Genomic DNA, 27,317 nt, shown 5'->3' on the forward strand with positions numbered 1-27,317 from the left:
TTCTTCTAATTTTAAAGTGAGCAGATCAGTGGCATTGAGTACATTCAGGATTTTCTTTGAGTCTTCTCTGAGAAACTGTGCTGGTTATTTTTTTAAAAAAATGTATTGCTTTCACAGAGAGAGGAGGGAGGAGTGCAAGAAGTATCAACTCATAACTGTTTCATTTTAGTTGCTCATTGATTGCTGTTGTATGTGACTTGACAGGGCAAACCCAGGGTTTTGAACCGGTGACCTCAGCATTCCAGGTCAACACCCTATCCACTGTGCCATCACAGGCCAGGCTATATATTTTATTAACATGTACTTCCTGTGTCCCGGCCACTGTTCTAAGGACCATATGATTGTTCGTTCATTTATTTCTTAGAGCATTTCACCCAGGTCGGTGCTGTTATTATCCCTACTTTACAGATGCAGAGACTGGGACTCAGTGAACCCAGATTTACCCAAGGATATAAGAAGCAGGGTCAGGACCTGCACGCAGGCAACCTGGGGCCCCTCTTAGCCACTCCTCTATGTGGTCTAGAGGCTTTGCTCCACGGCCCTGTTCGTCCATTGATTTTAGAGTCATATGGTTGACTTGGTAGGGATGCAGCAGGCTGCTGGGTCCTCTTCATCCCTACCCGTGGTCCCAGCACATGGAGAACTTGGCCAGAGTTGGTGGCAAGAGGGCTTGGTGTAATGGGTAAGAGTTTAGGCAGCTTCACTCTCTAGCTGTGTGACCTGGAGAAAGTGACTCCACCTCTCTGAGGTTATCTGTGTAAATGCAGCCATAGCCCAGAGCTGGGCACAAAGTATTCCACAAATAACAGATTATTATTATTAATAATAGTAGCAGAGGAGAAGGCTGTTGAGTGGATACATTGGAACAGGGGTCGACAAAAGCTTTCTGTAAGGTCCAGACTGTAAATATTTTGGGCCCGGCCAGTCGTCCAGTCTCTGTGGCAACTCTAGACAATACATAAACAAATGGGTGTGGGTTTCTTCCAATGAAACTGTATATGGACACTGAAATTTGAATTTCATATCATTTTCACATGTAAGAAAATATTACTTTGTGGGGTTTTTTCCCCAATGATTTAAAAATATAAAAAAACATTATTATCACGGCCTGACCTGTGGTGGCGCAGTGGATAAAGCGTCGACCTGGAACACTGAGGTCACCAGTTCGAAACCCCGGGCTTGCCTGGTCAAGGCACATATGGGAGTTGATGCTTCCTGCTCCTCTCCCTGTTCTCTCTATCTCTTCCTCTCTCTCTAATAAAAATAAATAAAATCTAAAAACAGAAACAAAAAAAAGGTAGCAATGACTAAAAAACAACAACAACCATTATTATCGCGCAGGCAGTATAAAACAGGCAGCGGGCTGGATTCGGTCTGCCAACATGATTTGCTGGCTGGCCCCTCTCTGCAGAACAATGGGAATTCTACAGGGATTTCTTTGATGCCCAGAACAGTGTCTACTAGGCACGTAGCAGGCACTCTGTGAGGTTGTATTAAATGAATGAACCCATACTTAGAAAGGTCTTGAGCTGGCCTTCAGCACTGGGAGGTGACCGGAGGGGAAAGAGCATTCCAGGATGGAGAACTGCCCTGGCAAAGGCGTGACGGCAGGGCTAAGTCTGGAGGCTGGTCCCTTTGGCCCAGAGAAGCCATCAGTGCCTGGGGGAGACAATTGGGCTGCAAGGCTGGCTATTAGTGGGACACTTAGGGGGCCTGGGGGTGGGAAAAGGAGGCGAGGGGGTAGATGCTCTCAGAAGTGCTTCCAAGGGGTTCAGACCCTGCCCCTATCCCTGAACCACCAGCCTTATTTTTAACCCTGCTGACGAAAGATAAGAAAGATAATCCGAATGAAATCAAGACGAGTGACTGATCCCTGCTCCGCCCCCTGCCCCAGTTACTGCTCCTCCCGCCCCCCCCCCCAACCCCAGCAGGGCCAGAGCCTTGCCCCAGAGGCGTCAGCCCAGGCACCCTGACTGATCAGAGAAGAACTGGTTCCTGCATTTGCCTAGCGGGACCTGGACTCCCCGTGTGTGTGGGATTCTGGCGCTTAAAGAGAAATACTCAAGGCTCCCGGGGAGTTGAGCAGGCAGGGAACTGCCCAAGATAGAGCTGCGTGTTCCATCAGTCTAGCACATGCTTCTCCAACGTTATCCAACGTCAGTGAGTAGTAGGAGCACCTGAGGGCTTATAAAACACAGATTCCTGGGCTTCTCCCCCAGAAATTCTGACTCAGTAGGTCTGGGGTAGAACTCAGGAATCTGTATTTGCAACAAGCTCCCAGGCGATGAGGGGGCTGGGGGAGGGTGCACCACATGGTGAGTGGCACTGAACTAGACGCAAGACCCTCTGGGTAACAGCAGTTCCGCCTGCCCCCCCCTCCCCAGCGGCCAGATACAGCCCATCGAGACTGCCTCCAGCCCAGGAGCTGGGGGGCGCTGAAGGCCATGCTGAGTAATGTATAGGAAGCCTTGCGAAGATTTTAAGTAACAGGTGAAGCCGTTGGCTGTATGGGTTAACCAGGCTCACCACACCGCAACCCACGGTGCCACTGCAGTGCCACTGCGTGCAATCGGTAGGGAGCAGGCCTGGGGGCAGGGATGGGGTGGGGGTGGGGCGACAGAAGGATGGAGCTGTGGGAGAGCCACAGAGGGAGCAGAAGAGACAAGAGGTGGTGACCAATGGCTGCACATATTGAAAGGAGACGAGGAAGGCGTGTGCGGGAGAACACCGGGGTTCCTGGCTCAAAGGCCAGGGCGCTGGGGAGCCATACCTGAAACCCGGGGCTGATAGAGTTCAGTTGGCCAGACTGATGGACATGGGCCAAGGAGTGCGCTGTGTGGCCACCCCGCTCTCAACCCCTGTTCTGACGCCGTGGAGCGTCCACAGAGGAACCCCCCAGAATCTAACAGGGCTCCGTGTGAAGGCTGCCACATCCGCCAAGGAGTCCTGCAGCAGAGTCCCAGAGCAGCAGGAAAAGCCTCACCCAGCTCCATTACCAAAAAAGGACATTTTCTCAGCTGGAAGGTCTGCCCAGCCTTCCCTGCTCCCCCCACCTGGGGTTTCAGGTTTCCAGCGAAGTGTCTCTGAAAAGATCAGAACTTTGAATCACACACACCCGTGGACAGACAGACAGGAGCCTGGGGAAATGCATGTACCACACTCAGTTTTGATGTCACAGATGTCTTCCTCCTCCTCCTCCTCCCCTTCCTCCTCCTCCACCACTGCCATCATCACCATCATCACCATCATCACCATCATCATCACCACTCAGCCCCATCCTGGGCAACACCCTTTCATCTGCTGCCTCTCAGTTTTCACAGCAACTCCAAGAGGGGAGAATTAGCATCCCACCAATGAAGAAACTGAGGCACAGAAAGGCAAAACCACTCACCCAAGGTCCTAGAGCCCCGGTGGGGTTGGGACAAGGGTGGAGAGAGCAAGGCCACTCATGCGAGTGCGGGGTCTGATCCGATCTTTATTGCAATTAGTTCAGAGCTTATTCGTCAAGGATTTTTAACATGCATTTTGACTTTTAAAAATGTTGCATTAAAATATTATTAATCTGGATTACCAAGGTGGTTCTGGCATCCCCCTAAATTTAGAGCCTAAGGTAAATGCCTCCTTTGCCTCAACCTGAGCCCAGGCTTGGCAGAGCCATAGTTAGAACTCTGGGCTGTTGGCTGCCAAGCCATGCCCTTAACCGCTCCCTGTGCTGCCCTGCTGCCTATATACATGCGCATGTGTGCGTTCATTTATGTATGCTTTCATTCAGTAAAACGGGCTCTCCTGCCTGACCTGCGGAGGCGCAGTGGATAAAGCATCCATCAACCTGGAACGCTGAGGTCGTGGGTTCGAAACCCTGAGCTTGCCTGATCAAGGCACATATGGGAGTTGACGCTTCCTGCTCCTCCCTCCCTTCTTTCTCTCTTTCTCTAAAAATGAATAAACAAAATTAAAAAAAAGTTTTTTTTAAAAAAAACTGCCTCCTACTGTAGACGTTATTATGGCAGAAGCTTGGAAATCAGATGGTTCTGAGCTTGAACTCGCTGTTGAGTAGACTGCCTGTCCAGGGTGTCACTTTATGAGAAGGGGCAGAGGGCTGGTTCTCTGGAGGGATCCTGAGTTTCCATCCTGTTGTCTCTTAGGACAAGCCACGCCAAGGCCAAAGCTGAGGCCGCAGAACAGGCCGCCCTGGCTGCCAACCAGGAGTCCAACATTGCCCGCAGTTTGGCCAGGGAGCTGGCTCCAGACTTCTACCAGCCAGGTAGGGCCAGCTGAGGGAGGGGACAGGCAGGCCAGGGAGGGGGGAGGTCCCTGGGGGGAGACACTTTTCTTTTTCTTGGCTTGCTGGAAAGTTGAGATGCCCATGTAGGTTCATGATTGCCTGTAAGTTCTAGGACCTGTGGGGCATGGTGCAGGCATGGGACAGTGTGACAGGGGACCCATGCTGAGATCATGGCAGTATGAGAGGCCCCCAGTGTTGTCTCTTTGTCCTGAGAAATAAGGCTGCAGGATAAGGAGGTCTTCTGCTCTGATATGGACCTTTCACTTAGAGTGGTGGGAGCCCCTCAGGGTGGGACATTGTTGTTCTCTACATGAAGGGGGTTAAAGTGAGTGTCGTGATTGGATTTGTTTTCTAAACATCATTCTCGCTGCAGCAAGGAGACCAGGGGTAAACTAACTAAATGAAAAAGCTTGGAACAGGGAACTGGGCCTGGGAGGCTGTCACTTCTGTCCCAGCGTTCCCCCTGCCGGTCCCAGGAAGACTGACATGCCCTTGGGCTGGCTGCCCTTGCCTCAGTCATTGCAAGAGTTGTGACCGTGTGTGGGACAGGCCCTGCATTTTTTCACTCAGTTAGTCGTTTTATTAGTGTTTATGAAATAGGTACGATTAGGCCAATTTTTGCAGTAAAGCAATGGAAAGAGACCACTGTCACCGTTAAGAGCATAAACTCTGAAACCAAGTTCCCTGGGTGCTAGTCCTGGCTGTGCGTCAGCTGGGTGACCGGGCAAGTGGTTTCAGTTCTCTGAGCCTCCCTGTCTTCATCTGTAAAATGGAAGTGAACAGCATCGACCTCACAGAGTTATGGAAACCATGAAGGGAGTTCATATTTGGAAATGCTTCACACAGCGCGGGCACAGGGCAGGTGTCGTTTAAGCGCTGCTGGGTAAACAGGAGGCTCGCGAAGGTTGAGCGGCTGCCCAGGATCACCCAGTGGCGGGACTGGGATTCGAACCCCTGCCCCCGCTGTTGTCCCTGCAGGTCCGGAATACCAGAAGCGCCGGCTGCTCCAGGAGATCCTGGAGAACTCGGAGAGCCTGCTGGAGCCCCCCGACCGGGTCCCCGGCGCCGCTGCCCTCCCGGAGCGGCCCCGCGAGAGCCCGCAGCTGCACGAGCGCGAAACCCCTCGGCCCGAGGGTGCGCCCCCGTCGCCGGCCGGGACACCCCCGCAGCCCAAGCGGCCCCGCCCGGCGGCGACCAAGGACGGCCTGCTGAGTCCCGGCGCCTGGAACGGGGACCCCGGCGCCGAGGGCAGCCGGCCCGCTACACCGTCCGATGGCCGCCGCACCCCAGCGCGTCCCGCCACCGAGCACATGGCCATCGAGGCGCTGCAGGTGCCGCCCGCGCCGGCGCAGGAGCCGGAGGTGGCGCTGTACCAGGGGTACCACAGCTACGCCGTCCGCACTGCCCCCTCCACGCCGCCGCCCGGCGACGGCGACGAGGAGCCCTTGCCCGAGGTCTCCGCGTCTGACTCCGTGCTCGTGTCCCCGACCGCCGCCTCCACGGTGCAGGTCCCCACGTTTCCGGCCCCCGAGCCCGCACCGGAGACCCCCGCCAAGCTGGAGCCCAAACCCATCGTCTCCAAGGCCGAGCCCAAAGCCAAGGCCCGCAAGACTGAGGCCCGCGGGCTGACCAAGGCTGGGGCCAAGAAGAAGTCTCGGAAGGAGGCAGCGCTGGTGGCGGAGGTGGAAGTGGAGGAGGTGAGGCTGTTGGCAGAAGGCCGTGTCCAAGGTCCGGGTCCCTGCACTCGGTTGAGCTGCAGGCAGGACTCGATGTGGGTGGTTTGGTGGGGCTGGTGAGGGCACAGGATTGAGCAGGGGGAAACCCCAGCGGGGATGGGCCGTAGTCACATGCAGCCTGATCCCAGTAAACTTGGGGCATAGTATTACACAGCATCTGTCCACAGTGGGGTGGGATGGGGGTGGGGGGAGGCTGTCCTTGGTATCTGCTCTCTGGTCAGCAGGGGGCAGCGAGGGTAGGGGGTGGGGGGTAGGGGGTGCACCTGCAGGGTCAAGGGGATCCTGCTTGGGCACCAGCAACATCTGCTACAAAGTATAGCAGGGAGGGCTTCCTGGAGATGGAGGAAGGGCCCACCAGGGCTTGGGTCCTAGATCTCTAGGCTTGTGATAGGCAGTCGGAAGCTAGGAATTGCAGCCCAGAATGCAGCTAGGCTCCTGGGACTGATGAACGTGGCCCCAGAGGAATTCGTGCAGAAGGCCACGTTCCTGGGTTCAAGGCCCAGCACTGCCTACTGTGTGCTTTGGGGCACGCCCTTGTTTCTCTTTGGACCCCGAGTTTGGTTAATTATTTTTAAGAATTCTTCCAGCTCTGATGGTCTACCTTCCAGATGCTGGTCATAGCAGCAGGGAGTACAACAGGGGGGTGCTCTCAGGAGGGCCCTTCTGGAAGTTCCTTCTCCTCTGCCCACCCTGTTGTGATGGGGGAGGGATGGTTCAGAGGCCGTGGGGACTCAGTAAGCCTGTCTCCACTGCTCCTAGGTCCCCAACACTGTCCTCATCTGCATGGTGATCCTGCTGAACATCGGCCTGGCTATCCTCTTTGTTCACCTCCTGACCTGACCCTCAGCTACCAGGTGCGGCTGGGACGAGCGCATGGGAGCTGGTAGGAGGGTGTTGGAATGTTGGGAGGAAGGGCCGGCTGCCTACTAGGGACCTTCATCCTGTGGTTAATAGAGGCCCAGCCCCCATCAGAGGCAGGGACCTAGAATGTGGATTTGATAGACCATGCCCTCCTCGGCGTATGCACTTGCGTGTGTGTGTGCATTTGCAGAGGACCTGATTTCTGTCAGGTGAGCCCTGGGGGCTTCGCTCACTTATTCATTCATTTGACCAACATACACTGAGCAATGGCTCTGCTGGGATCTAGGGATACAGTAGGGACTCAGTCCTGTCCTGAGAAATGGGGTGAACACAGTGAGAGTCAACCCTTAACTTATAGTTCATCGTGTAAAAACCTTGCATTTCAAATGTCCAGCAGAACAGTTCTTGCCCCGCTCCCCCCAGGCCCTCACAGGTCTGGATGGAGTTCACCCAGGATGGCCGGTCTCCCCTCTCGCCCCCCCCCCCAGCCCCGAGCCTGTCTCTCAGTGCTCTTTTCCTGAAATCCTGCTGTCCGGTCGGTTGGTCCCATCAGCTTGTTTTCTCCCTATGATGGAGCTGGGAGGGGGTCTGGGGAAGGTCCCATGAAAGGAGGTGACGTGGGTGGTGAGAGGGGAGTGGTCCTCGCTGGTCTCAGGATGAAGTATCTACAAGACCAGTAAAGTCTTTCTCCTGCTGGGACCGGTCTTGACGGTAAATCCTGCGCCGCGTGGTGATGCTAACAGGAGGCCTGCCTCCTGCCCTGCCCCCACCAAAGGCCCTCCTCCCTTGATCCCAGCTCAGTTTCGGCTGGGGAGCCAACTCAGTCCCAGAGGAGGAGGAATTCCTGTTCTGTCACCATGTAAACATAGCCAATGACAGCATTAGCCTGGTAGGTGCTGGCCTGGGGTGAATGCTGCCTCTGTCATAGGGGACCTGGCAATGAGTGCTGCAGGGACGGAGGATTAATTCCTGAAGGATAGGAAGGGGTGAGCCAGCTGGCATGGGGGGGGGGGCAGGGAAGTGCGAACCAGGCAAAGGGAACAGCATATGCAAATGAGCAGTGACAGCATCCAGAGGGAAAATGATGCTGGGCCTTGTGAGGACAGAAGAGACCCCAGGGACTTGTGTCCGATCCCACTGAGTCAGAGCCATGGGGCAGAGCTACCCTGGGGATTCAGGGTTGGGGAGAACTTGACCCACAGAAGATCAAGCCTGAGGCTTGAACCGTCCCTTGAACCGGGCCCAGCCTCAGTGCACCTTCCCTCCCTCCCTCCCTCCCTCCCTCCCTCCCTCCCTCCCTCCCCTGACCCTCTTGCTGTCTCTCTGCAGAGCCAGGAGTTCCTGCTGAGGACACGACCCATCTACTGCAGAGCTGGGCAGGGTGGCCCAGGACGATTGGACTCTGGACCTGGAGCCCTGGGTCCCAGCTCATACCAACTGCAAACATTTAAGGAGGCCTCCCATGGTGCCTGTGTTGGGTGGCGGAGGTGCCCAGAGGGGATAGAATGTGCTGGAAACCCTCCTGGAGCTCTGGCCAGGGGCAGAGAAAGCCCTGGTCTGCTCCTGTCCTTCAACCTCATCTACTCCCTCACCTCGTCCCTAGGTCACCCCCACCCCGGGCTTCTGTGTGTTTTGGGAGAAGTCACAAAACCAGAATATTAATATTCAATCCTAGACCCCTTCCTGTTCCCCGTCCCCCGCTTTATTCTAACCTCTGGCTGTTGGGCTGCCATCCCTACGGTGGGCCAGCAGCGAGGGAGCCGCTCTCAGACGGTGCAGAGGCCCTCCTTTCACCGTCTTATCCCAGCACACTGTCCCCCACTTACAGGTGTTCTGGATGACAATAGAGGAAACGGCCATGCTCTGTTTGAATGTCCCAGAGTGCAGTGCTCCTGTCTCCTCCCGCCCATCCAGCTAGCTTCCCTTCTGGACCAATAGAGGAGGAGGAGACCGGAAGGATTGGAGGCTTTGGCTGGGAAGCCACTGACCAGGTGGCCAGGGCGTGAGGGTGGGAAGAAGGGCTAAGAGGAGTTAGGACGGCGTCTGTGTCTGCGTGTGCCTTCCAGTGTGCTCATGGCTCTGAGGGGTCACCGTGCAGGGGCCCTGGGGCTGGCGAGATAAAGCTACTGTGATGCCCTGTGAATTGGTTTGGCCACTCCCCCCACCAGGGCCCACCGCAGGCTCAGGGACATTGAGCATGAAAGCCCTTGGAAGCCCAGGCATATTCCCTGGGGGTGGACATTCAGGCAGGTGCTGAAGACAGGCTTCGAGTGAACAAGCCGTTCCGGGGAGGCGGGAGCAGGGCCAGGGCTCCCACCGGGGCGGTCTGTGATAATAAGCCCCCTTGGCTCGCCTAGCAGAAGTTTGCATGTCGCTCATTGCAGATGTTTGGTACCACACTGGGCCTCTGGCCCTTGTGCTGGCTGTGGGTGGGTTGAAGCGAGGGCTGGTGGACCCGTGCCCCTGGGAGGACGGAGAGAACGTTTCAGGCCGGGGAAGGATGTGGCAGTGATATCCAGGCAGAGTTGGAGGGGCCGCTGCTCTCCTGCCTTTGTTTCTGGGGACCTGGGGACCTTGGAGTTGGGGCCCCGCCTCCCCAGGCCAGCTCTGCAACCGGAACTTTGCTTCTCGTGGGTCTGCTTTCCCTCCCCCCTCAATACTTGGGACCTTCTGTCCAGCTTCACACTTGCTGTTTCAAGCCCTGCGGGGGCCTCGTGGACTGCATTTCGGCAGAGAGAAGCTGAGGAATCTCCCATCCTCCACCGGCCGAGGTCCTGGCTCTGCGTCTGTGTCTGGGCTTTTCTGGACTCTTAGGGAACGAGGGGGGGCAGGTCGGGGGCACTGCTCAGGGCTGACAGGCTCCAGGCCTCGGCTCTGGGGTCATTGTCCAGGTTTCTTGGTCTGGCCCAGGGGTGCAGCTCCCGGGCCTGGTTTTGGGTGAGGGTTCAGGATGCTGCTGTCTGTGCAATAATAAACCTGCATCTGCTCACAGGCTCTGGCGGGGCTGCGGTGTCTGCTTGTGGGCCCAGGATGCGGGACTGGTGGAAAGAGGGCGAGAGAGGTGGGGGGCCTCTGGGTCATGCTGGTCAGCCGCCGTCTCTTACAGTTCCCGTATTACCTCATGAGAGGCAACTCAAAGACCACAGACTTTGTAGACCAGTTGTGCTGTGTGTGTGTTTGCGTGTGTAAAAGGGGAGTGAAGGGTTAGGGACAGCAGGATGACTATATTGGGATCACCTTGGGTGGTTTTTTTTTTTTTTTTTTCTCACTTTTCTGAAGCTGGAAACAGGGAGAGACAGTCAGACAGACTCCCGCATGCGCCGGACCGGGATCCACCCGGCACGCCCACCAGGGGCGACGCTCTGCCCATCCTGGGCGTCGCCATGTTGGGACCAGAGCCACTCTAGCGCCTGAGGAAGAGGCCACAGAGCCATCCCCAGCGCCCGGGCCATCTTTGCTCCAATGGAGCCTTGGCTGCGGGAGGGGAAGAGAGAGACAGAGAGGAAAGCGCGGCGGAGGGGTGGAGAAGCAAATGGGCGCTTCTCCTGTGTGCCCTGGCCGGGAATCGAACCTGGGTCCTCCGCACGCTAGGCCGACGCTCTACCGCTGAGCCAACCGGCCAGGGCACCTTGGGTGGTTTGAAAAGAAGGCTCATTCCTGAGTAGGACCCAGTTGGAGCCTGGGAGTCAAGTAAGGTTGGTTGGAGTTGGGCGCCCCCTAGTGGCTCAGATGCAGCCTAGCCTGGCGGGTGTCTTCCTGTCCAGGCCGATGGCAGCTCCAGACAGTTAGTACGTCCTCTGCCACGTCCTGAACTCATGTAAGGTATCTTGTGCCATAGGTAAACTTAAAACCATCTTGTAGGCATTTCTGGGTCCTGTGATTGCTGACCACTGACTTGGGGGCTTTGGCAGGACTTTACTAGGGAAGAAAAAGGGAGGGGGGCCCTGGAGCTGTGGCATTGGCGTTCAGATTTGGAATTCGTGGCAAGAAGGAATTTTCATAATCTCTGATGGACTCACAGAGGGTCTGGCTGTGCCGGGAGAGGAGCCTTTGACTGCATATAACAGAAAACCAGCCAGATTATGACCTTGGGAGGTGTCCAGCCTGAAAAAATTATACGGAGCACCCACGTAACTCAAAACATAAACAAAACCTAAACAGTACAACACAAAACTTGCACATATGCTGAAATTAAAATAGGCTATTAATTTTTTCTTTGTGCAAAATTCTGACTGTGGCCTGACCAGGCGGTGGCGCAGTGGATAGAGCGTCGAACTGGGATGCTGAAGACCTGGGTTCGAGACCCCGAGGTCGCCAGCTTGAGCGCAGGCTCATCTGGTTTGAGCAAAAGCTCACCAGCTTGGACCCAAGGTCGCTGGCTCGAGCAAGGGGTTACTTGGTCTGCTGTAGCCCCACGGTCAAGGCGCATATGAGAAAGCAATCAATGAACAACTAAGATGTCACAACGAAGAACTAATGATTGATGTTTCTTATCTCTCTCCGTTCCTGTCTGTCTGTCTCTATCTATCCCTCCGACTCTCTCTCTGTCTCTGTAAAAAAAAAAAAAAAATTCTGTGTCTGTAAATGACTGAATTTCTTCCTCCCTCCCTCCCTCCCTCCTCTCTGCCCCAGTCTTGATGACCCACCAAGAGAAGGGAAACTCCACACCTGATGGAGTCAGGTGGCCGAGGGTCAGACACAACAGCAGTGCAGGGCTGTGGAACAACAGCAGTGCAATTTGGTGCAACAGCTATGAAATCAGGCCACTGGTTCGAAGCCTGTCTCCTTCCCTTAACATCTCAAACCTTCTTGACTTCCTTTTCCAGGATGATGGATACTGTTGTCTGTTTGACCGTAAAGCCCAACTTTGGCTCCTAACCATTCTGTTCGGCCTGCTACATTGCACTGCAGTTCTTAATTATGATTACCAGGTGGCGTCACCGCTCCACACGTGAGTGATCTCATAAACTGGCTCAAGGGAAGGCTGTTCTTACGATAAAAAATTCATCACGATCACTATTCTCTGATTCACCACAATAAGAACAGCTATTAGACATTAAGCACTTACTACGTGCTGGGTTCTGCACTAAGTACCTTCCTTGCATTATTTCATGTACTTCTTACAAACAGCTCTATGATTTGAAACACGACTGAGCGTGCAGATAAGAAACTAAGATTCAAAACCACATTTGTCCATCTGTCTTCAAACCCATACCCTCAACCGTATCTTCAACGGAGGGCACAAAGTAGATGCTCAGAGGCTGCATTTGGCTGGCAAACTTGTTCTGGCCAGCTTTAAAATACATTGAACTTAAATGCTTTCTGGATAGGCCGACACTTTCCCCTTACCCACAGTCCTCTGCGCATTGGTCTCGGAGTAAGACAAAAGTTGGAGGGAGATCTACCGACACTCTCTAGATCTGAAGGGGCCACCTCGGGCCAAAGTAATGAAAAAAGACCCACCTGAACGCACACCCCTGTGCGGTTTCAAGACACAGTGGACAGAGAGAAAATCTAAAAGCTACCAGGGAAAGGGGAGAACACAGGCAGCAAAGACGTGAGGAGCAGAGCACCATTAGATTTTTCAGCAGCCGTGCCGGAAGCTGGAAGGCCATGAAGCTAGGCTGTCAGAACTCGCAGAGAAAGTCACTTTCAACCTAGACATCTCCGCCGGTCAGACTATCACCCAAGTGTGAGGGGAGAATAAAAAGCGTTGGCAGATTGGCGAAGTTAGTTCCCATCTGCCTTTTCTGAGAAAGCTACGGGCAGACGTGTCCACCACAACAAAGGAGGGAGACAGGAGAGAGGAGTAGGTGGGATCCGGTGAGAAGACCTTTCAGTGGAAGGGAGCAAAGGGGTGTGCTGACTGACAATAAAAGAAGCTTCAGCCTGACCTGTGGTGGCGCAGTGGATAAAGCGTCGACCTGGAACGCTGAGGTCGCCAGTTCAAAACCCTGCACTTGTCTGGTCAAGGCACATATGGGAGTTGATGCTTCCTGTTCCTCCCCCTCTTCTCTCTTTCTCTCTCTCACTCTCTCTCCTCTCTAAAATGAATAAATAAATAAAAATTAAAAATAAATAAAAATAAAATAAAGGAAGCTTCAGGTGATGGCCAGGAGGCTGCCTGGAGGAGGAGAGCCAATCAGCACTGAGTGTCTGATGTAGATGGAATGAGTTCCTGGTCCTGAGAGATTTGGGGACAAATGATGGACATGGGAAAATTAAACACACAAAGAACAAAACCCAAAAATTTATTCATGGGAAAAATAGGATGAAAGAACACCACCTGGGCCATCAGTCAACATTAGCTTACATAATAATCGTGTAGAGCGTCGGCCTAGCGTGCGGAGGACCCGGGTTCGATTCCCGGCCAGGGCACATAGGAGAAGCGCCCATTTGCTTCTCTACCCCTCCGCCGCGCCTTCCTCTCTGTCTCTCTCTTCCCCTCCCGCAGCCAAGGCTCCAATGGAGCAAAAGATGGCCCGGGCGCTGGGGATGGCTCTGTGGCCTCTGCCCCAGGCGCTAGAGTGGCTCTGGTCGCAATATGGCGACACCCAGGAGGGTCGCAACATGGCGACGCCCAGGATGGGCAGAGCATCGCCCCCTGGTGGGCAGAGCGTCGCCCCCTGGTGGGCGTGCCGGGTGGATCCCGGTCGGGCGCATGCGGGAGTCTGTCTGACTGTCTCTCCCTGTTTCCAGCTTCAGAAAAATGAAAAAAATAAATAAATAAAAATAATCGTGTAGATGTGTAACAGTGACTTTAACCACACTTACCAGGGAGCTTCATTGGGAGGACAGGGGAAGAGGAAGGTGCAGGTAGATGAGCACTAAATCCTCTTTATTTTTTTTTCACAAAAAGAAATGAATAAATTCTTCCAACTGGTGTGTCAAAAAAGTGTGGCCATATTCCCACCAGTGAGTGACCTGACAAGCTGGGGTTTGAAGCAGGACCCTGCAGGGTGAGTGAGGACACAAAGGGCGGCCCCTGCCCGGAGCCCGCCACCCTCCCTCCCACCTCTGACAACCCTCCTGCAGCTGCTGGGTCATCCCAAAAGAACTATCCAGCTGCTAATGTCTGTCGTGCCAAGGTCGAGGAACCCTAATGGTCTGTGTGTGAATACAGGGGCCAACAGACTCGGGGGTCAGACTTTGACTTTGCCGCGGACTTGTTCTGGGTCTCGTTATTCCGTCTCTCAGTGCCTCAGTGGTCCCACGTGTAAAATGGGGCTAATGGCAGCGCTTTCACAGGGCTGTTGTGAGAAATAAAGCGGCCTTGATGTGTGAGATCCTGACACGGGGTAGGCCCTCAGAAAGTGTTATAGGTGTCCCTCAGGTGGAGGGTAAAAGATGCGTGTAAATAATATTTAAGAAGGGACGAGTCAAGAACTAACAGAGGGAAGGAGACTGGACGTGGGGTGGTGAACACACAATATTCAGATGATGGATTATTACCCTGTGCACCTGAAACCTAGATTATTTTATTAACCAATGTCACTGCAATAAGTTCAATAGAAAATAAAGGGTATAGGCAGAGTTATTTATTAAATAAGAGGAAAGAGCTAAAAATGTTGAGTGTCTGGCGTGAGCTGGTGGGAGTCGGGACAGCAGAGGACAGCCGAGTCGTCCTAAGCTGCGCGGTACAGTTAGTTGACTTTTCCAGCTATGCACGTGTAGCCCTGAGGTTTTGAAATTGAAGTCAGGGACCTTGGACACGAACATTCTTCCTCCCGTGTAGACGCTAATTGCGGTCATAAAGCGGCATGAAATCACCATGTCGGAGTCCCGCCAGCACGATTTCCCACTGCCGGGCCCTGCTGGGTCCTGCTGCTCCGAGCGCCACGGGGTCCTGCCCCGCTCTCCTCGTCCCTCCGGGGCCCTGGCTCAGCCTGCGGGGGACGTTCGTCAGCTTGGGCGCGTGCAGGTACCACAGACGGGGACTTTGCCAATGGAGAATGCCTCACGGTTCTGGAGGCTGTGTGTCCAAGGTGTCACCGGTTTCCGGTGAGAGGTCAGGTTGCAGATGGTTGTCTTCTCCCTCTGTCCTCACATGGCAGACAGACAGACAGACAGACAGACAGGAGCTCTCTGGTATCTCTCCTAAGAGCACCAAGGCCATCATGAGGACACACCATCATGGTGTCATCTAAACCCAAACACTGCCCCAAGGCACCATCTCCAAATCCCATCACTTTGGGGAAGGCGACTTCCACACAGGAATTTTGAGGGGACACAACTGTCCACAGCCGAGGGCCACAGCCAGAGCACAGCTGGCCTCCACATCCCTTCTCTCACGCCCGAAACTTCGTCAAGGCGGCTTCGCAGCTGCAGCCTCCTGCCTCGTATCTGCCGGACTCTGTCCCGCCCTGGCAGGCGGTTTGATGCACAGCACCGCGGGGGCGCCCGGCAGCGTGTGGTGGGACCGAGGGAGAGGGAGCCAGAGGGAAACGTTGTGTTAAAGCCACTGAGATGTCAGGGCTCGTCACTGCGGCAGAGCCCAGCACCTTCTGACAGGTATATGAGACAAGAACTTTAAGTCTGTTAAACTCATTGTTACAACGACCCCTTGACAAGGTGACTGTCGCTATCCCCAGGTTCCATGTGAGGAGACAGAGAGGTAAGGAACTTGCCCGAGGTCACCCGATGTGTGGGCAGCAGAGGGGGTGTCTCCGGGCAGGCCATGCCCTCCGCCTCTGTCCTCCCTGCCTCCTCGCCGCCACCCACGCAGCCTCTTCTGAATAAAAGGTTGCCCTCCAGCATCTGGTGGGGTTGGGGTTATTAGTTTTGGGCAATTTGGGGAACAGAATAAGTAAAAACTGATGTATTGGGCAATTTAAAAAATAGTTCTGATTCTGTAATAGCATGTCAGATCGTTTTTGCATGTGAGTTCTTTCCAAGTTTCTGGTTGAAGGTGGAAATGCGAGGGATGATGGCTGAGTGGTTTTAGGATTCACCACACCTTCCTCCTGGGGTGAACAGCTCGCCTCCGCGCAGGCTGCGCCTCCAGTGAGGGTGCCAGTGCGCTGTGGCGGGAGCTGCGAGGTGGAGGGATTGAAGCAGGTGCCTTCCAACCAGGAGGGGCTAGTGGTTTTGGTCCCTGGGCCAGCTCCATGGACAGTGGGCGGGCTGCAGGCAGGACCTGAGGGTCCTCACCGCGTCAGGGGCACTACCTCGGGTCTAGGCAATAACATGTGGCCTTGAGCCTGACCAGGCAGTGGCGCAGTGGATAGAGCGTCGGACTGGGATGCAGAGGACCCAGGTTCAAGACCCCGAGGTCGCCAGCTTGAGTGCGGGCTCATCTGGTTTGAGCAAAAGCTCACCAGCTTGGACCCAAGGTCGCTGGCTCGAGCAAGGGGTTACTTGGTCTGCTGTAGCCCCACGGTCAAGGCGCATATGAGAAAGCAATCAATGAACAACTAAGATGTCACAACGAAGAACTAATGATTGATGTTTCTTATCTCTCTCCGTTCCTGTCTGTCTGTCTCTATCTATCCCTCCGACTCTCTCTCTGTCTCTGTAAAAAAAAAAAAAAAAATTCTGTGTCTGTAAATGACTGAATTTCTTCCTCCCTCCCTCCCTCCCTCCTCTCTGCCCCAGTCTTGATGACCCACCAAGAGAAGGGAAACTCCACACCTGATGGAGTCAGGTGGCCGAGGGTCAGACACAACAGCAGTGCAGGGCTGTGGAACAACAGCAGTGCAATTTGGTGCAACAGCTATGAAATCAGGCCACTGGTTCGAAGCCTGTCTCCTTCCCTTAACATCTCAAACCTTCTTGACTTCCTTTTCCAGGATGATGGATACTGTTGTCTGTTTGACCGTAAAGCCCAACTTTGGCTCCTAACCATTCTGTTCGGCCTGCTACATTGCACTGCAGTTCTTAATTATGATTACCAGGTGGCGTCACCGCTCCACACGTGAGTGATCTCATAAACTGGCTCAAGGGAAGGCTGTTCTTACGATAAAAAATTCATCACGATCACTATTCTCTGATTCACCACAATAAGAACAGCTATTAGACATTAAGCACTTACTACGTGCTGGGTTCTGCACTAAGTACCTTCCTTGCATTATTTCATGTACTTCTTACAAACAGCTCTATGATTTGAAACACGACTGAGCGTGCAGATAAGAAACTAAGATTCAAAACCACATTTGTCCATCTGTCTTCAAACCCATACCCTCAACCGTATCTTCAACGGAGGGCACAAAGTAGATGCTCAGAGGCTGCATTTGGCTGGCAAACTTGTTCTGGCCAGCTTTAAAATACATTGAACTTAAATGCTTTCTGGATAGGCCGACACTTTCCCCTTACCCACAGTCCTCTGCGCATTGGTCTCGGAGTAAGACAAAAGTTGGAGGGAGATCTACCGACACTCTCTAGATCTGAAGGGGCCACCTCGGGCCAAAGTAATGAAAAAAGACCCACCTGAACGCACACCCCTGTGCGGTTTCAAGACACAGTGGACAGAGAGAAAATCTAAAAGCTACCAGGGAAAGGGGAGAACACAGGCAGCAAAGACGTGAGGAGCAGAGCACCATTAGATTTTTCAGCAGCCGTGCCGGAAGCTGGAAGGCCATGAAGCTAGGCTGTCAGAACTCGCAGAGAAAGTCACTTTCAACCTAGACATCTCCGCCGGTCAGACTATCACCCAAGTGTGAGGGGAGAATAAAAAGCGTTGGCAGATTGGCGAAGTTAGTTCCCATCTGCCTTTTCTGAGAAAGCTACGGGCAGACGTGTCCACCACAACAAAGGAGGGAGACAGGAGAGAGGAGTAGGTGGGATCCGGTGAGAAGACCTTTCAGTGGAAGGGAGCAAAGGGGTGTGCTGACTGACAATAAAAGAAGCTTCAGCCTGACCTGTGGTGGCGCAGTGGATAAAGCGTCGACCTGGAACGCTGAGGTCGCCAGTTCAAAACCCTGCACTTGTCTGGTCAAGGCACATATGGGAGTTGATGCTTCCTGTTCCTCCCCCTCTTCTCTCTTTCTCTCTCTCACTCTCTCTCCTCTCTAAAATGAATAAATAAATAAAAATTAAAAATAAATAAAAATAAAATAAAGGAAGCTTCAGGTGATGGCCAGGAGGCTGCCTGGAGGAGGAGAGCCAATCAGCACTGAGTGTCTGATGTAGATGGAATGAGTTCCTGGTCCTGAGAGATTTGGGGACAAATGATGGACATGGGAAAATTAAACACACAAAGAACAAAACCCAAAAATTTATTCATGGGAAAAATAGGATGAAAGAACACCACCTGGGCCATCAGTCAACATTAGCTTACATAATAATCGTGTAGAGCGTCGGCCTAGCGTGCGGAGGACCCGGGTTCGATTCCCGGCCAGGGCACATAGGAGAAGCGCCCATTTGCTTCTCTACCCCTCCGCCGCGCCTTCCTCTCTGTCTCTCTCTTCCCCTCCCGCAGCCAAGGCTCCAATGGAGCAAAAGATGGCCCGGGCGCTGGGGATGGCTCTGTGGCCTCTGCCCCAGGCGCTAGAGTGGCTCTGGTCGCAATATGGCGACACCCAGGAGGGTCGCAACATGGCGACGCCCAGGATGGGCAGAGCATCGCCCCCTGGTGGGCAGAGCGTCGCCCCCTGGTGGGCGTGCCGGGTGGATCCCGGTCGGGCGCATGCGGGAGTCTGTCTGACTGTCTCTCCCTGTTTCCAGCTTCAGAAAAATGAAAAAAATAAATAAATAAAAATAATCGTGTAGATGTGTAACAGTGACTTTAACCACACTTACCAGGGAGCTTCATTGGGAGGACAGGGGAAGAGGAAGGTGCAGGTAGATGAGCACTAAATCCTCTTTATTTTTTTTTCACAAAAAGAAATGAATAAATTCTTCCAACTGGTGTGTCAAAAAAGTGTGGCCATATTCCCACCAGTGAGTGACCTGACAAGCTGGGGTTTGAAGCAGGACCCTGCAGGGTGAGTGAGGACACAAAGGGCGGCCCCTGCCCGGAGCCCGCCACCCTCCCTCCCACCTCTGACAACCCTCCTGCAGCTGCTGGGTCATCCCAAAAGAACTATCCAGCTGCTAATGTCTGTCGTGCCAAGGTCGAGGAACCCTAATGGTCTGTGTGTGAATACAGGGGCCAACAGACTCGGGGGTCAGACTTTGACTTTGCCGCGGACTTGTTCTGGGTCTCGTTATTCCGTCTCTCAGTGCCTCAGTGGTCCCACGTGTAAAATGGGGCTAATGGCAGCGCTTTCACAGGGCTGTTGTGAGAAATAAAGCGGCCTTGATGTGTGAGATCCTGACACGGGGTAGGCCCTCAGAAAGTGTTATAGGTGTCCCTCAGGTGGAGGGTAAAAGATGCGTGTAAATAATATTTAAGAAGGGACGAGTCAAGAACTAACAGAGGGAAGGAGACTGGACGTGGGGTGGTGAACACACAATATTCAGATGATGGATTATTACCCTGTGCACCTGAAACCTAGATTATTTTATTAACCAATGTCACTGCAATAAGTTCAATAGAAAATAAAGGGTATAGGCAGAGTTATTTATTAAATAAGAGGAAAGAGCTAAAAATGTTGAGTGTCTGGCGTGAGCTGGTGGGAGTCGGGACAGCAGAGGACAGCCGAGTCGTCCTAAGCTGCGCGGTACAGTTAGTTGACTTTTCCAGCTATGCACGTGTAGCCCTGAGGTTTTGAAATTGAAGTCAGGGACCTTGGACACGAACATTCTTCCTCCCGTGTAGACGCTAATTGCGGTCATAAAGCGGCATGAAATCACCATGTCGGAGTCCCGCCAGCACGATTTCCCACTGCCGGGCCCTGCTGGGTCCTGCTGCTCCGAGCGCCACGGGGTCCTGCCCCGCTCTCCTCGTCCCTCCGGGGCCCTGGCTCAGCCTGCGGGGGACGTTCGTCAGCTTGGGCGCGTGCAGGTACCACAGACGGGGACTTTGCCAATGGAGAATGCCTCACGGTTCTGGAGGCTGTGTGTCCAAGGTGTCACCGGTTTCCGGTGAGAGGTCAGGTTGCAGATGGTTGTCTTCTCCCTCTGTCCTCACATGGCAGACAGACAGACAGACAGACAGACAGGAGCTCTCTGGTATCTCTCCTAAGAGCACCAAGGCCATCATGAGGACACACCATCATGGTGTCATCTAAACCCAAACACTGCCCCAAGGCACCATCTCCAAATCCCATCACTTTGGGGAAGGCGACTTCCACACAGGAATTTTGAGGGGACACAACTGTCCACAGCCGAGGGCCACAGCCAGAGCACAGCTGGCCTCCACATCCCTTCTCTCACGCCCGAAACTTCGTCAAGGCGGCTTCGCAGCTGCAGCCTCCTGCCTCGTATCTGCCGGACTCTGTCCCGCCCTGGCAGGCGGTTTGATGCACAGCACCGCGGGGGCGCCCGGCAGCGTGTGGTGGGACCGAGGGAGAGGGAGCCAGAGGGAAACGTTGTGTTAAAGCCACTGAGATGTCAGGGCTCGTCACTGCGGCAGAGCCCAGCACCTTCTGACAGGTATATGAGACAAGAACTTTAAGTCTGTTAAACTCATTGTTACAACGACCCCTTGACAAGGTGACTGTCGCTATCCCCAGGTTCCATGTGAGGAGACAGAGAGGTAAGGAACTTGCCCGAGGTCACCCGACGTGTGGGCAGCAGAGGGGGTGTCTCCGGGCAGGCCATGCCCTCCGCCTCTGTCCTCCCTGCCTCCTCGCCGCCACCCACGCAGCCTCTTCTGAATAAAAGGTTGCCCTCCAGCATCTGGTGGGGTTGGGGTTATTAGTTTTGGGCAATTTGGGGAACAGAATAAGTAAAAACTGATGTATTGGGCAATTTAAAAAATAATTCTGATTCTGTAATAGCATGTCAGATCGTTTTTGCATGTGAGTTCTTTCCAAGTTTCTGGTTGAAGGTGGAAATGCGAGGGATGATGGCTGAGTGGTTTTAGGATTCGCCACACCTTCCTCCTGGGGTGAACAGCTCGCCTCCGCGCAGGCTGCGCCTCCAGTGAGGGTGCCAGTGCGCTGTGGCGGGAGCTGCGAGGTGGAGGGATTGAAGCAGGTGCCTTCCAACCAGGAGGGGCTAGTGGTTTTGGTCCCTGGGCCAGCTCCATGGACAGTGGGCGGGCTGCAGGCAGGACCTGAGGGTCCTCACCGCGTCAGGGGCACTACCTCGGGTCTAGGCAATAACATGTGGCCTTGAGCCTGACCAGGCAGTGGCGCAGTGGATAGAGCGTCGGACTGGGATGCAGAGGACCCAGGTTCAAGACCCCGAGGTCGCCAGCTTGAGTGCGGGCTCATCTGGTTTGAGCAAAAGCTCACCAGCTTGGACCCAAAGTCACTGGCTCAAGCAAGGGGTTACTCGGTCTGCTGAAGGCCCATGGTCAAGGCACATATGAGAAAGCAATCAGTGAACAACTCAGGTGTTGCAACGCGCATGAAAAACTAATGATTGATGCTTCTCATCTCTCTCCGTTCCTGTCTGTCTGTCCCTGTCTATTCCTCTCTCTGACTCTCTGTCTCTGTAAAATAAATAAATAAATAATAACATGTGGCCTTGAAGCGTGGTGGGCCCAGACCACCACCTGGACCTGGCGGACCGGGGGTGCCACGGCTGCAGGGATGCCCGATCCTTTACGAGGCGGCAGCTCCGGAAGCTCGGGGGCTGGGCGGGGGCTGGGCGGGGGGGCATCTGTGGTGGAGCCTCAGAGCTTTCCCAGGTTTCACAGGGGGTGTGGTACTGGCCCTCGGAGGCTCCTTGGTTGTGGCCATCGCCATTACAGGGTGGCCTGGAGGAAGGCTGCGGACTGTTCCCAGGGGGAGGACTTCTTTGTGAACCCGTGAGAACCTTGACCTCCCTTGGGTCAGGTTTGGGTGGGTTTCAGGAGCTGAGAGTCTTGCATTTTCAGGCAGGGCCAGAGCCAGTGAGAGAGAAACAGTAACTGACGCGGTCCCACTGTGCTCAGCTGCTGTCGCACGTTTGTTCCCCTAGGAATAAATAGGCAGGACCCAAGGCGGAGCTTCTGGTTCAGGTGATTTTGGGGGAGGGGTGCATTCAGAGGGGAGGGCGGTAACGGGAGGGGAGGGGGCAGGAGGGGCTGACTGAGGACGGAGACCTGCTGTGGTCTGACCCTGGGGAGCGCGGCAGTGTGGATGGCACCGTAGAGTGGGCGGTCCGTTATTTGGTTGCTAGCTGGGGGCAGCTCTGGGGGGATAAGGCATCGCCTGCCAGTCAAGAGCAACAACTGGGACAAAGTGGGCAGCTGTGAAGAGTGAACAGCCAACATTCAGCAGCTGGGGGTTGGCACTGGCCCAGTAAGGGGTGAGGAGCTGACAGCACCCACTCTAGTTGGCGATGTTTACTCCGCGGCTCTGAAATCAGCCCTCGTATACCTCCATAGACCACTTGCTCGGTTCCCACTCTCTGGGGCCATGGGACGCACCCCCTTGGCGATCCCCTGCCATCTGTAGGCGGGGTATTTAGGCTCTGCATGGCATCTCTGAGCATTGCCCGAGGCTGAGAGGCCAGCCTTGGCACGTGGCATTTCCAAAGGACCTCTGAGCTCCTGGGGCTGCACAGAGGCACAGGCGAGGGCCTCCACCTCGGCCGCGGGGACCGATGGCCTCGCATCTTGTCACTCTGGGCTGTCTGCCCGGATCCCTGCGATGCTGTTTTCTCTGATGTGGAAGCAGGGGGCGAGTATTTCAGGCGTCACGGTGTTCCTGAGGCGCTCCTCATAGGAAGGAAATTGTAACCCCATGAAGTATTTACGCTCCACATTGCAATGATGCTACCGATGTGACAGCGTATCGACTGTTGGTTTGGTCTTCTTTTTTCTTTTTCCAACGTGGAGGACAAAATGCCCTCCAGTGAGGAAACTAGGTGCAGAGAGATTGTACCCCGTTTCAGGGCTGAAGGGGGGACTCCACAACTGTAGGCTGAGGGGCCTGAGAGATGCCGGACAGGTGGGGGCCCCCCTCTCTCACTCACCTCAAAATAGCTGTGGCACGGGCCCAACAGCTGCAGCCTCCTAATAGCTCCTCCATCCCAGGAAATTCTTATTTTTTTCCAGGTATGCTTAAGAGTGACAAAATTATTACCTCCCCCCTTATTTAAAGTGTCACTACCTGTGTAAGCAGTGCCCATGCATAGATTCATTCTTTTCCTTTCTTTTTCCAAGTGAGAGGAGGGGAGATAGACTCCTGCATGCACCTGGCTGGGATCTAACTGGCAACCCCAACCGGGGCCAATGCTCTGCCCATCTGGGGCCACGCTTGCAACTGAGCTATTCTTAGCACCTGAGGTGGAAGCTCCATGGAGCCATCCTCAGCACCTGGGCCAATGTGCTCGAACCAATCAAGCCATGGCTGCAGGAGGGAGGGAGGGAGAGAGAGAGAGAGAGAGAGAGAGAAGAGGGGGAAGGGGGAAGAAACAGATGATCATTTCTCCTGTGTGCCCTGACCGAGAACCAAACCTGGGACATCCACAAGCTGGGTCAATGCTTTACCTCTGAGTGAACCAGCCAGGGCTACCTAGACCCATTTTAACCATCCCAAGAACCTTATGTGTTTACACCCTTATTAGCCCCCTTCATAGATGGAAAAACTGAGGCCAAAGAGGCCCTATCACCCAACAGACCCTTGGGGGAACAGGTACACGGGCAGGTGAGACTTTACCTGAACCTGACTGACATCAAGGTCTCTGTCCTGGTAAAGCCACCACCAAACGCCACTTGTTGGGAGGCCTGGCCCTGGGTTACAAAGTACAAAAGGAGACAGATACCTTTTCAACTTTTCAGAAGTTTTTATTATAAAGAAATTTGAGAGAAGCACGGGGCACTGAGCCAGACGTTTGCCAGGCCAGAAAACAGCTGCAAACAACATTAAGAACCCAAACCGAACACCAAACCTCCAAACCACGCACACTGTATGATAAACTGCACTTCTGTTCTCAAGTGTTCCTCATAGACAAAAGTCGTCATTGGCAATTTTAAATAGATGGGCATGTGGTAAAAAAAAAAAAAAATTAAAAAAAAAGAAAGAAAGAAAGAAAGAAAGAAGCCTCCGCGTGTGGCTACAAAGTATCCAGTTCTTCGCTGCACGGGCAATGAAGCGGTTTGGCAGCCGCTCTGCGCACGTCTGTCTCCCTTAAGATAAAACTTAAAAAAATGTGCTAAGGGTCATATAAAATGCTTTTTACCATAAAGGAAACTACTTTGTCCCCACCCCGACAAAATAATCTTACAGATGTCTTCAGCACAGTTCTAAAACACTTACTCAACTACTTACACGGAGCCAACAGTTTATAGGTTTCATAATCTCTTGTTCACACTGTAGAACCGTATTTGCACGTCTGTGCCACGCTGGCCCCGCCCCCGAGCGTCCGGGGGTGGGTTTCCGTTGGTAAGCGGCTCCTCCGGGGGCCACCCACGCGAGCCTGGGCTGGGGCCAGACATCCAGACAGAGGGTACGGTGTGCAGGACGAGGAGCGGGGTCCACAGTAACCCTGGAGCAAGCAGGTTAGGGGGGCAGAAGGTTCCTGCAGGTTCTTTGGGCTGACGGCGGGCGTCGGGCTGCCTCTGCAGAGTCTGGGAAGAAGTCGAGGAAGAGACTCAGCCGTGGGGCATCCGCGTGTCATCTCGGTGGTCACCCTGCTTCCTGCCAAGGCCTCTTTTCCGCTGCGGGCCCTTCCAGCAGCCTCAGGGAGGAGAGGGGAGGCGGATTAGGTGAGGTAGAGAGATTTGTCCCTGGGGAGCAGGCTGTGGGAGAGAGGGGGGGGCTGTCAGAACCAAACACCCCTCCTGGAATCCCAGCAGAGGTGCCACCTGTCCTTAGTGCCGGGGAAGGTGGCCGCAGTGTGTCCATCCTTCTAATACCACCATCGCTCTCGCGTCTCTTTTTATTTATTTACTTTTTAAATTTTAGAGAGAGAAGAAGGGAGAAACAGAAACATCTATTCCAGTATGAGCCCTGACTGGGGATCGAACTAGCAACCTGTGCGTACCAGGACGACGCTTCGACGAACTGAGCTATCTAGCCAGGGTTTCAGGTCGCTTTTTAGTCAGTGTTTCTTTTGTAAATTTCAAACAGAATGAAAGGAGGGCAGGTGCTTTTTATGTTTTTAAAATAGGGTACTCGTTTGTGATAACACCGACAGCCATGTGAGGCGTTACACTAAGTGAAATAGACCAGCAGGGAAAGACAAGGGTGGCATGATCTCACTTCATGTGGAATCCACCAGCGCCAGCCCCGAAACAAAAAGCCCCAGCTCACAGATGCAGAGAACAAGCTGGTGGTTGTTGAGGGGCTGGGTCCGGGATGGGGAGGTGTGGAGGTGGGCAAAATGGTGAAAGGGGTCAAAAGGTCCAAACTCCCAAGGTCCAAACTGGTGACTCCAGTTTACAATACAGTATTGCATATTCGGAAGTTGCTAAAGACAGGAAATCTTAGAGAGTTCTCCCAAAGGAAAAAAAAAAATTTAGAACTACGAGTGGTGGCGACGTTAACTGAACTTATTGTGGTCATTTCACCACGTATGTAAATATTGAATCATTATACCGTGCGCCTGAAACTAACATAATGTTCTATGTCAATAATAGCTCAATAAAAATACATCAGGTAGAGCCTTGCTGTGATCTGACCTCTCTGTCGGAGGAAGCGCTGACATTCCGTGATGGCCCCTTCAAGTCTCCCAGCCCCCAGTCCTCTGACTTTAGGGAAGGGCTGTACCTGCTGGGGAGGGGGGGACCCCCTGCTGAGCTGAGCCTGCCCCCCCCCCCCAGATCGGCCCTCTCACCAGGCGGCACGTTCACCGCTCACTGGTGGGCTTGGCCGGGTGAGGAGCCAGGAGGCCGCCAGCTAGGGCTGGGGCAGCAGAGCTGGCCACGTGTCCACCACAACCCTCCCCTCTGCTTCCTGTCCCCTGTCCTCCCCGGGACTAGGGCAGCACCCACGTGGCAGGGGTGCGGACCGACCTACAAGTGCTGACGCCACACTCCCCGCTGGGGAAACTGCTGTCCCAGTCTCCGCTGTTCGTGGGGTTGGATGGGCCAGGAGAGCGGGATCCGGAACCGCTGGGGAACTCGGAGATGTGAGGGAAGTCCTGCCGAGGGGGAAGGAGGGGGCAGGTGAGCAGAGGAGGAGAAGGGGCGTCTAGTCTCAGGTGGCAGGGCAGACCGGGAATGTGTGTGCGCGCCGCGTTCACAGAGCGCCCCTCCGCGCTGGGCCCCGTCCAAGCTTCTTCCTTTCCCCGGCAGAGCACCTTTCGAAAAATTCAACCCTGTCCCACCTGCATTTAGGGAGTGAAAGATCTTGCTTTCCTTTTCCGGGGTGGGGGGTGGGGGGGAGGGGCTCAATCTCCCAGCCTGCAAAGTGGAGTTACTGGGCTGAGTGACCTCAAGCATGTCTCGGAACAGTGTCTGTGGAACCACTCGTGGGGTCGGGCCACGAGGGCCTGGGAGAGCCGGGGGCCGATGGCCGCAGCAGCCCCTCTCTGGCCTGGAATACACTGGAATCGGAACAGTCTGGCACCTTGTCGCCTCTGCTGCAGCCCGTATATCTCAGAGAAGGTGTAGCAGACCCATGTCATTGACGTAGAAACTGAGGCTCAGAGAGCTGAGGTGCCAGGCTGAGGCTACACAGCTGCTGAGCGCTGGGCCAGTATTTAAAATCCCACGCTGCCTCACTACCCACAGGGGGTCTCAGAAGGGCAGGTTTCTCCTCAGCCCTGTTTACCTGCGGCCCTGGAGCTGAGGGGCTCATAGCCAGCCGCACCTGGAGCGCCATGGGAGTGGGCAGGACAGGAGGCTGGGGGGCTGGGGACATGCTGACAGGGGGGCTGAGGAGGGCACCCTGGGCGTGGGGGGGCAGTGGCAGCTGCTGGTGCAGCGGGGGGCTGAGCGGGAAGGAGGCTGGCGGTGGCGAGGACGCGCTGAGGCCCGGCAGCAGGGACTTGGAGCCCAGCGTCCGGGCGAGGCTGGCGGGGGTGGCCCCGCTGCGGAAGGCCTGCAGGTCCGACGGCGTCAGGAAGGAGGCCAGGCCGGGCATGGTGTACATGGGCTGCTTGGGCGGGAGCATTTTGGCGGGCGGGTTCGCCTGGGTGCTCTTGCTCTCAACCTGGTCCGGGGAGCTCTGGAAGGGACAGACACCTGTCACTCTGGAGAAGACGGAGAAGCCAGAGCTTGGGCTGTGAGACCGGGTGATTCTACAACCCACTGATGTGGCCCCTGGCTGGCTCCCGGGCCCCCTGGGAAAGATCAGTGGACTAACCAGGGAGAGTCCAGGGTCCTTCGTGCACTTGGCTCTGACCATCCAACCACCCCCTGCTTTAATCCTCAGGGCTCCCCTGCCTGTGGAGGGACCCGTGCCCCTCAGCCTGGCCAGTGAGACCAGCGTCACCCAACGGGCTGTCCTCTGTTTACGCTCCTCCCAGCCTCTGAGCCTTGGCAGGTGCTGTTCCCTTACTTGGAGCACCCTCTT

General features: G+C 54.6%; 2 protein-coding genes across 6 annotated transcripts in view; one reads left to right on the plus strand and one right to left on the minus strand.

Moving 5' to 3' along the window:
• Positions 1 to 9,876, plus strand: part of JPH2 (junctophilin 2) — a 59,427-nt gene extending 49,551 nt beyond the window's left edge. The window contains exons 3-6 of the mRNA XM_066234338.1: positions 4,146 to 4,264; positions 5,264 to 5,982; positions 6,781 to 6,875; positions 8,212 to 9,876. Of these exons, the coding sequence (XP_066090435.1) occupies positions 4,146 to 4,264; positions 5,264 to 5,982; positions 6,781 to 6,861 (919 nt within the window). The 3' untranslated portion in view covers positions 6,862 to 6,875; positions 8,212 to 9,876. The remainder of the gene's footprint in view (positions 1 to 4,145; positions 4,265 to 5,263; positions 5,983 to 6,780; positions 6,876 to 8,211) is intronic.
• Positions 9,877 to 24,353: 14,477 nt separating this feature from the next.
• The window catches only part of TOX2 (TOX high mobility group box family member 2), a 152,892-nt gene continuing 149,928 nt past the window's right edge, over positions 24,354 to 27,317 (minus strand). For 3 of the 5 annotated variants that reach the window (XM_066236683.1, XM_066236679.1, XM_066236682.1), the window contains exons 7-9: positions 26,574 to 26,969; positions 25,814 to 25,941; positions 24,354 to 24,537 (exon numbers count right to left, since the gene is read on the minus strand). In XM_066236683.1, the coding sequence (XP_066092780.1) occupies positions 24,486 to 24,537; positions 25,814 to 25,941; positions 26,574 to 26,969 (576 nt within the window). In that variant the 3' untranslated portion in view covers positions 24,354 to 24,485. Of the gene's footprint in view, positions 24,599 to 25,813; positions 25,942 to 26,573; positions 26,970 to 27,317 lie in introns of all 5 variants that reach the window. The other 2 variants (XM_066236680.1, XM_066236678.1) reach the window with 1 other exon arrangement.

This window comes from Saccopteryx bilineata, chromosome 6 (genome assembly GCF_036850765.1).
Source record: "Saccopteryx bilineata isolate mSacBil1 chromosome 6, mSacBil1_pri_phased_curated, whole genome shotgun sequence".
Taxonomy (NCBI): domain Eukaryota; kingdom Metazoa; phylum Chordata; class Mammalia; order Chiroptera; family Emballonuridae; genus Saccopteryx; species Saccopteryx bilineata.